The sequence below is a fragment of the Diadema antillarum genome, unplaced genomic scaffold (genome assembly GCF_040938485.1).
Source record: "Diadema antillarum isolate AM-2024a unplaced genomic scaffold, OU_Dant_1.0 scf00000015, whole genome shotgun sequence".
Taxonomy (NCBI): Eukaryota; Metazoa; Echinodermata; class Echinoidea; order Diadematoida; family Diadematidae; genus Diadema; species Diadema antillarum.
The window spans coordinates 2859516-2869889 of NW_027270904.1; the positions used below are offsets into that span (position 1 = coordinate 2859516).

Below are 10374 nucleotides of genomic sequence, written 5' to 3' on the forward strand. Positions count from 1 at the left end.
TAATAGTCTACAGCCTCTTGCTGGGCCTCCCTCTCTCTCTCTCTCTCTCTCCCTCTCTTTTTTGATTATATGTCTTGTTCTTGTTATTCATAATACAATGTATGTTTGTTTTGTTTGCTTTTGTCCACCCTTCTGATTTCGTCAACAGGAAGTGTCTGATTCTCAGTTTCATTCTGCCATCAATCATTCACATCACTCTCTCTCAATTCAAAGCATCCTAAGCATCCACTCAAATACATTATAACCACTACTTATACCGTTCACTCCGCTAAAGTGAACACAGTTACATTATATCGAAATTCCGCTTACATTATCCACTTTTTTTTTACATGCTTGGTTATAACAACATTTTGATATAACAAAAGAAAGCTGTTGATCCCAAGGACTTCACTACATTACTTCACTCTATTACTATAGGCCTACCTAACTAGGCAGAGAAATTTACATACATTATTGCACGTGCCATTCTCATCAATTAATAAAATACCTTTTTTTTTCATTAATAACAACAGAGAAAGGAGCACAATCCACAAGTTTTTTTCTTTATAAATGTATATACATCTCCATATATATATATATATATATATATATTTATTTATTTATTACATGTAAGTGTTGAAAGAACTACATCGCAGTTAAGTTTCAAGGTATCCACCAATCTTCATGACAATGTATCACACACATAACAACAACAAAAAATAATACCTAAAGTAAGAGCTGCATAAGCAGTCTACGGTTTTATCTACTTTTTAGCAGTATAGTCAAATGCAGTTTTAGATCATTTTATTTTTTTTATTTATAACTCATTTATTTATTCATCCATTTATTAATTATTTTTAATTTATTTTTTGGTGGTGGTATTGGACTCAGTCTCCAGCCAAGTGGCATGTAAGAGACCTGCAAAAGGTACAACTGTCAGCGGTCTTGTGAGTACATGTAGGAACGCGAGTAGGATCAGTCTGTCTTGACTACAACAGTGATGTACAGTGAACATTTCAAAAAAAAAATTCTTCTGGTGAAGCTCAGTAATAAGACAAGAGCAAATGAATGTACCAGGTAGTTTGAACAATTGCAGAGCTACATTGTATGGAGCAGATCTGTACAAATAAAATGCCGGCAAATTTTGACACTGGCAATAAACAAACTATACTGATACCGATGTTGCACAAACATGAAACAGTTGTGAATATGGCTTGAATGTTATGTAAGTGAATAAAATCAAGCAAGAATACCACAAATGTTTTGAGGCAATACTCTGTAAATTACATGCCATCTACACTTTTGGCAAGGTTTCACTCAAATGATACATGTACAGAGATAACTTCATTAATAGTTCAAACTGCATGAATGTTTGAGGGTGTACAAATGCCCTTGAGTACTCTGAAGGCAGGTACACATACGTGTATCTACTATAGTATTCACATCGCAAACGTTTCATACACATGAATAGAGGGTGACAGTAAACTGGCAGCTGCAAGAGCAATTTGAAGGTGTACATGTATACATATGAAGTGTACTTACTGGAAACAAAATGAAACATGTACAAAATATATAAACTTCATCAACAGTCCAAACAGCAGAGAATGTTTTGAAGGTGTACATATGCCCTTAAATACTTTGAAGGCAAGTACAATGTATCTATTGGTCACACTGCCAATGTTTCAAACACATGAACTGGCAGCTGCATCAACAATTCAGAAGTGTACATACTACATATGAAGCAGGGGCGGATCCAGGAATTCCGTAAAGAGGGGACGCGTTTACAAAATTAAAGGGGGGTGCATGCACCCCTCCCCCATTTTTTTCTTTTAATTTCTTTTGTTTAAACAAAAAATAAAGGGGGGCGTGCGCCAGTTGCGGTCCTAACTGGATCCGCCAATGTATGAAGTACACTTACTGGAAACTAAACAGATATAAACCTTAAAGGTAGGGGATACCTTTTACAGACCTCCCAAAATGCAGCAAAACATTAAATATGAACCTCAGGGGACTTGTTTAGGCAACTGCTGAGAAATTTGGAAGTCAACAGTTATCTACAATTTGAATAATGCACAAAACTCAACTACTCAGTAGTTCTGTGTGTCAGCCACACTTAAGCCTTTTTGTTGCAGTCTTCTGTATTTTTTATCTATAAACACAAATCTAAAAGTATAAGAGCTGATGTAATAACATATAGAGTGTGTGGCAAGAATGTATATAGACAATGTTTGTAAGTTTTGATGAACTTTCTTCACAAAATATACATGATGGACACACATGCAATGCATGGGTCTGCAAAGGTAGCCTAGTAATGTACTGGAATTTACGGTGAGCCCCGAAAAAATTCAATTCAAAATCTAACGATCAATAAAAGTGTACTAAATGTTACCTTCCACTTCAATACTTTATGGGAGTTTCTAAAATGATACTCTCTTCAACATACCACTGTATTTATACAACTCTTCATTTAAGGCATGCAAATGGGATTCCCTACATTTAAAGTAACTTTAAAACATCAATATTACTGGAAATCGAAGCAGACAGATTAGATTTGGCCTTATAGCATCTTGCAAAACATCTATGTGAAGAAATCTTCCATTCCCAACTTTAGCATTGACTGTATATACATGTAATCTTATCTGAAATGTCAAAAGGCAAACTAATCATCCCAACATCTCTGTCAACTGAATACACATGTATCAGTACATGTACACAAGCAGTATCAAACACATTTAAAATATCTGTGTGTCACTCTCTTCATGGTTATGACTGAGTGAATGATACAAATGTGTATTCGAACCCCTTACCAGTAACAACACTCGACAACCCTGGGGTAGACTACAGGCCAACATGAAACCCCCCAGGTGTTATAAAAATCTGCTCATCTTACCTTTCACAAGGTCCACAATTTTTCTTTATAGGTATCTAATAAGAGCATGCCCGTTCAATGCGAACATGTTCAAAATTTTGGTTGATTTGGAAGAAGTACTAATGTAATGTATCATCTATCTAACTGTTGTGTCAAAATCTTCATCTTCCTTTTAATATCCCTTCTTGACCGTTTAATTCCTTTTGGTGACATACCTTGTGTATCTTCCTGATCGAACAGAATTCTTATATCTTTGAAACCTCTTCTGAAATGGGTCACAACCAAAATATTAGCAATAAAACATGCATACATGTACTAACTAAACCTCTTATAGTGCTTCAGTGATGATGTACAAATTAAATTCATACCTTCAGCAACAAGACATGCCCCTGTCGAGTAATGGCTGTACGTCCAGATACTACTTCATACTGTACAATGTACTTGCTTCCATAACATTTATCAAGAATATCATGAAGGATAATATTTAGTTTAATCACGGCTCATAATTCTGCCATCTGTACAAACTCCAAAGTAATTTAAATGCACATAATTTAACATATACTATCTTGCATAGTTCCACACATTGATGTATCTGTAATGGTCGAACTTCACATTTACTACAACAACCGTGCTTTTCAAAGAATATACATGTACATCCTCTTTACTAAAAATGTTACCGTAAAGATGAATGAAGTTGATATACAGTAACATACTGTAATATGTTACAATTGTATATCAACTTCATTCTTCCTATTGTATCATTTCACATATTTAGCACCTTTCTGAGGTAAGTTATCATGATCACATACTGCTCTAGGTTTTTCAATGAAATGAAAAAGTTGACAGGTGTACTAATCAGTTGTTTCTATTCTTGTGAGGAAGTCACTCAGCGCTTGCAAAACAGCAGTGCTCTCCTTGATAAAAATCTGTCAGAGATTGAATGGTACATGTGCATCCAAGAAAACAAAATACACTATAGAACTGACAGTGTAGATCTTCTCGTTTATGTCATGCAGATTTTCCTGGAGGCCACAGAGAAGAGAATCACCTTAAATATGCATGTTCCATCGGTGTGATGTCAGGTACTGGGGATACCTACCTATACAATGTGACACAAATAGAGAAAATTAATCATAGATGATATTATAAACCATTATTCACAATAACATGTCCGAAAACATTATGTTGGAGTAAACCCCAATTCAAGCAGAGAGAAACTACAGGCATGCACTGTACTATGGTAAACATATAAAGAGTCTGTTCGCAAAAACCGATAAGTCCATTTTTGAAGATTTTCAAGTACGGTCTCTGTCATAAAGTACAAAATAACACCTTTTAAATGAGATATTAGTCACTAAATATAAAAGGGCATTTTTGAAGTTATGGTCAAAAGAAGCAAAAATTTTCTTAGTATTCTCTTTATTTTTCCTGACCTTTAATCGCAAATATCTCCATTTGGCAAATATGGACTTATCGGTTTTTGCGAACAAACTCTTCATATTATTCTGAGAATAATTGCATTCATTCAGACATCCTCGTAAACTTTATTGTTACAAATTGTAGATGCGGAAGACTAATAATACATCTCTATATTTACTGACAACCTGTATACCAACTTGAAAAATTCAAATAGCCTGGTACTCTATTAGTGTTAACATTGCAGCCGGGTCAACTCTTAAACATGTCATGAAAATTATGTTTACATCAAATACTAGAATCGCTCTTGTGCCTTCTTTCTCCATGCGAAAGAAAAAAAAACTAATAATAATAATAATATTGAATCTATACTGTTCTTGTTTGTATTAAGTGATGAGTAGGTGCCTAAATCATATAATAATTAACTACTAAGAGATGAAGACTAAGACCCTGTTTATTATAGACAGCATACACATTGTACACTGTACAATTTTTGTGAATAAGTTGTAAATTCAAATTTACAAATTGCCATCGCCACATACAATTGTAGGCCTACCGCCACCGGCCTACACTGACTCACTGTACACTGGACACAAAGCCATCAGAAATACATACACCCTGGGAGACACTCCCCTTGCATCTGTATCAGATCTCCGGTATCTAGGGTTCACTTTTTCATCCAACCTATCCTGGCAAAGTCACATCAACAACATCACATCCCGGGCCAATCGGATGCTAGGACTAGTCAGCAGAAACCTACGAAAGACCTCGCAAAGGACCCGCCAACAAGCATACTTCTCCCTTGTGAGACCACACCTAGAATACTGCAGCTCAGTCTGGAACCCACATACAAACAAACACATTTCCCAAATAGAAGCCATCCAAAGGCGAGCAGCAAGATTCACCCTCCAGAGGTATTACCGTCCAGACAGTGTCTCTGCCATGATTGAACAACTTAAATGGGAAAGTCTGGAGAGGAGAAGAAATGCTGCTAGCCTCTTCCTCATGTACAAGATTCAGCACAACATGGCAGCCATCAATGCACAGCACTACACATCACCCATGATTGTTAGCAACACACGACAGTACCATCCAAACAAGTTGCTGGCAATTCCTACCCGAACCCAACTCTATCGGAACTCATTTTTTCCACGTACAGTAACTGCTTGGAATGGGCTTCCTAAAAACGCCCTTGAAGCCACTTCATTGGAGGCCTTTAAGGGAGCTCTTCCACTCAGCATCTAGACTGAGGAACTAGATTTTTACTCGCACCATATATTTTTAATGCACCAACAAGCATGCACTGCAAATGAGCACCTAAGTTCAACTCCTTAGCACTACATCCTGACTTATGGATCCTGCTGAGTATCTTCGTAGAAGTAGAAGTGTACACAACACACGATATCACGAAGTTCCAATTGAGCGAATGAACAACGCTAATTTCAATATATGGGACTGACCCTGCACCTCCGCAGAGATCGTTAACGGTGCATTTACGGTCCGAAAAAGTCCCCTTCCGCACTAGATGCGATCACGTGACCTTCCGGAGGACTAGAATACATTATTTGGCCTCTAAGAATGCAATCTTCAGGCCTAATTTTTAACAAGTTATGCTTCTAGGGCACCGTCGATCTTGGTATCTGCGTAAAGCACGAAGTATTGCCGACCTGATGAACAAAAAGTCACATCAATCCCCTTTTTAGATGGGTCAGCAGCCAGCTATAAACACGGGAATGTTTTGAAAGAGGAAAAATACTATGTCAACTTCGAGATACTATTTAAACGGCAAAAAAAATACTCATTTTGAACCGGAAAAAATAGCATGTCGATCACAAGAAGTCAGACATCAAACTTACCCCACAACATCGCTGTTGAAAAGCGTTGTAAAACATACGTTAATCATTCAGCAAGTCAGGCGTAGATTCAATTCTCGATGTAGTATGCATGTAACGGCACGAGCGTGCATGTGAGTGAGGCCGAGACGAGGACCGTCGACTGCTAGCTCGCCTCGCGTCACTTCCGTAGCGCGCTAAATCTAGGTACTGCATAGCCAGCCGGCCAGCTGGCCGGCCACTCACCTCAGCTCAGTGCTAAGTGCCATGGCACTGTGACTCCTCTCAGACTGGCGCCACCTTTTGGCCGAGAAAAAAGAGGAACGTATTTTTTTTTTATCGGAGTGAAATGGATTTATCAGAGTGAAATGGTTTTAGCGCAGTGAAATGGTTTCGTCTGAGTGATATGGTACGCCAAAGTGAAATGTATTTTTGTGAAGAGTGAAATGAATTTGTATTTAAAAGTGAAATGTATTTTTGTGAAAAGTGAAATGAATCTTTATGTAAAAGTGAAATGTATTTTTGTGAAAAGTGAAATGAATCTTTATGTAAAAGTGAAATGTATTATTGTGAAAAGTGAAATGAATTTTAATTCAAAAGTGAAATGTATTTTTGTGAAAAGTGAGATGAAGTTTAATTTAAAAGTGAAATGTATTATTGTGAAAAGTGAAATGTATTTTTATAAAAAGTAAAATCAATGTTTGTGAGTGAAATGTATTTGTTAAAAGTGAAATGAATATTGGCTGGAGTGAAATGAATTTTGTATTGTTTCCTTAATGGCGTTCCATAGGGCGCAATACCTTTGATGACGGTGGAGCAGGGAGCGGAGCTTTTCTTGAGTACTACTACTGTAGGCCTACTGACTGTCGTAGGTAGTGGCCCACCACACCAGTCCTGGCGGATACTACTAGTACTACAAGTATATAGCAGTAAGTGAAATACTAGTTATAGTTCGTGTAATGTAGCCAAGATTGCCGTAATAGTATCGTCTGGTTCCTCTCTATTCAAACTTGTGAAAATAAAGTCGAGCATTTAACCGAGATGCGTGTGCGTGGTCCCACCTGTAGCTTTATGTGTTGGACGTTACGGTTGCTCCGGTACTATATTCCATGCATTCAGTAATTTAATAGTTAATAGACCTCTACTATTCAGAAATGCAAGAATGCAGCTGTAGCGTAGAAAGCGCATAATCATTTAGATCATGCAAGTATGGTCGACGGTGAAGCTGGCCTTTATATAGGTTTACTTTTATATTCTCATAAGTGAATTATTATATAAAGTCATATTAATGGTCAAGCTAGCATGGGTATACATACTAGTTAATACGGTATTCTAATAACTATAGTAGCTAGCCTTTATAAAGGTTTAACACTTTCATGTTCTCATTTGATAAAAAGATTAAAGTAATGAAATCATGAAATGAATAGACTGCAGAGTTGACTCTCTGAAGGCACCTGACTGTCCTGACATTACAATTTAATATAATTTCAGACTTAGAAATAAGTTTTATAATGATATTCAATGGATGTTGTATACCGGTACATTTCTACCATTACAGGTACCGTCCTGTTACAAAGTATGGTATCTCAATGCATTCAAGTTATTTGTATCCCTTTTCTTGCTCAGGTGGAGAAAAAACACTGCTGTACTACAGATATGACCAATGATGTTTGGCATTATTGGGAAAGCTCCTTCAGCATTTGGACCGATTAAAAATGGGCATTGGAATTACAGTGAGCTCCATTCAGCATTCCGTTGCCTTCACTCAGTCAGTGCCAAACAAACTCTGATCAGGAAGCCGCCTTACCTTAGTGAGCCTCAAGAGAAGAAACTTCTGACTTGGTGTCAGCACCAGGTGCGTGACATGATGAGTGAATCCAGTGGGCCATCTTCATCGTTGTCTCCATGGCAACAAGGATTTTACCGATACTTTCTCCCAATGCAGACCCGTGTTGTGGACACTGACTGGTTTGGTCACATCAACAATGCTGTGTATTACTCTTATTTTGACACCATCATCAACCATTACATCTTCAGGCGATGCAAACTTGGCGCTCCCAATCAAGAAAGTCAGTCTCCCAACATCCTTGGGTTTATGGTCAGTACAAAGTGTACCTACAAACAACCTCTAAACTATCCAGAGGCTATTCTAGCAGGCTTGGCAGTCACCAAGATGGGTAACTCCAGTGTGACGTACACGGTAGGTGTGTTCGCTGAGAATACGGGGCAGGGAGAGATGACTGCTGAACCTGACAAGGAGCCATCAATACGTGGTAATATAATGGAATCCAGTGAGGTGGCTCACTTTGGAAGCCACCAAGACATAGCGAGTGCTGTCGGTCAGTGCGTCCATGTCTTCGTTGACCTCAAGGGAGACCAGCGTCCAGTAAGCATCCCACATGCAGCAAGACACCACTTTCAGAAGATACTAGTTCCTTTTGATTCAGATATAAGTAAATTGTAACATACTCTGTTGCTGGGCAACAGTAAAGTAGAGAAGAGATGTATCCTTTTTCATTGTAATTCCATGCTGCATTCATACAAGACTAATTGCTATGAATTAAGACTACTTACATGTAGTTGTTTTCAGTTTGCATGCTGCCACTCAGAAAATGCTATCTTATACAGTGGAATTATAATAAAAATTTAATTCCTTTCCAGCCAAATAACATTTTCTTGAACATTGTTAGTAGATATCAGCAACCATTTCCTCTTTTTCCAAGTTTTATCTTTAATACAATAGTGCATTTACCAGACTGCAAATTGCTCAAAGATAGACGGCATGGAGAAGGTAGTAAGTGAAGAAGTGTGAGAATAATTGATCAATTAGAAAGTAACAGTAATGCAGTAACTGACAGAAACTGAATTACACTGTAGAGTTTATTAAAAAAAAGTCAGGAGAAAATAAAGCTTTATACATGACAATTTCCTTTAATAAACTACACAGTGTATTGATAGAAGTGAGATCAATAAACAGTAGGCTAAGACTGGATAGAGAAAATGTTCCATAAGGAGATGAAAAAAAAAAGAGCAATAATGTGTCCAATAACAGTGATGCAGCAGAGGGGAGAACAACGTCATATCATGAGTCCGGCCTGCTTTTCACTGGAGTGTAATCACTTCGTTTCTGTATCTCATTGAAAATCAGCTTACTAAAATCTGTCATTTAGCATTATCTTTCTATGTTACTTAGTGGTGTTGTTTTTGCCTTGCTCCTGATGGCTGTCGCAGCCATTATGTTTCTTTTTTGGCTGTCTGCTGGTCCATCCCACACAGATGTTCAGTAGAGTGATTTGATAAGAACCGTCTGGTTAACTTCCTTTGTACTTGGCTTAAGTATCTTTATCTATTATTGCTATTTTTTGTTGTTGATAAGGTGAAGATGCACTGGTTAGATGTTGGGCAAAATCTTTCAAGGATAAAGGTAGGAAGTCACTCAACTCGGGCTAAAAATTGTTTTTTCAGCTGCTCCTTTAATGACAAATCCACTGCTTAGTTTGATATTAAGGAGGGTAGAAATTATAGTCGACAATTATTTACATTATGACAGCTTTGAAAGGTTATAAGGTCGAGGTCAAATGTTGCTCCACTTATGCCTAACAACATAACCTCTAGCCATTTCCTCAACAGGAAATATCCAGTGGTACACATAGTATGATTTGGCATGAGTTATTACATTTTAACCCTAACTAGGCCGGGCTATTTAGGTAGATCATAGAGCCGGGGGGGCCTCCCAGGCCCCCCCCCCCCCCTCCAGATCTCGGCCGTCGACCGCGCGATCACGACAAAAATTTGCACACACATTGCCTATGACGTAATCTAAAGTACCACGAAGTTAAATCTAAAAAAAAATTATCATTTTTGCTTAATTATGCTAATTTATGCATAATGATGCATGAAATCAGACAAATTGGTATAAATCACTAAATAAAGCTCGAAATGGGCACATTTTTTGTGTAAATATTCTTTTTAGTGTCCTGAGCAAATACATGAGAAAAAAATTGTGCCATCTGAAAAAATTTCTTATGTATTTTATTGTTTTTTGAATTTCTTATGTTTTTCTTTGTTTTTTCGACTTTGTTTTTTCTTGTCCGCGACATTGTTCCAAACAAGAAAATATGTTATTGATTGATTTTTATCAAAAAAAACCCCAAAATAATCATGCTTTCGTGAAATTTGCCTGTAAGCACAGTTTGCATTGAAATTGTACACAAATTCACGTTTTTGAGCAATTTTTGGTCTGAATCGCGCGCCCGGGCATCGCAAATTTGATGTCAA

General features: G+C 37.4%; 1 protein-coding gene across 1 annotated transcript; it reads left to right on the forward strand.

Annotated features, from left to right (window-relative positions):
* Window positions 1–6969: 6969 nt before the first annotated feature.
* Window positions 6970–8981, forward strand: LOC139723859 (uncharacterized). The gene is made up of 2 exons (XM_071635068.1): window positions 6970–7025; window positions 7723–8981. The coding sequence occupies exon 2, from the start codon at window positions 7760–7762 to the stop codon at window positions 8558–8560; it is 801 nt and encodes a 266-aa protein (XP_071491169.1). The 5' UTR covers window positions 6970–7025; window positions 7723–7759; the 3' UTR covers window positions 8561–8981.
* Window positions 8982–10374: the final 1393 nt, after the last annotated feature.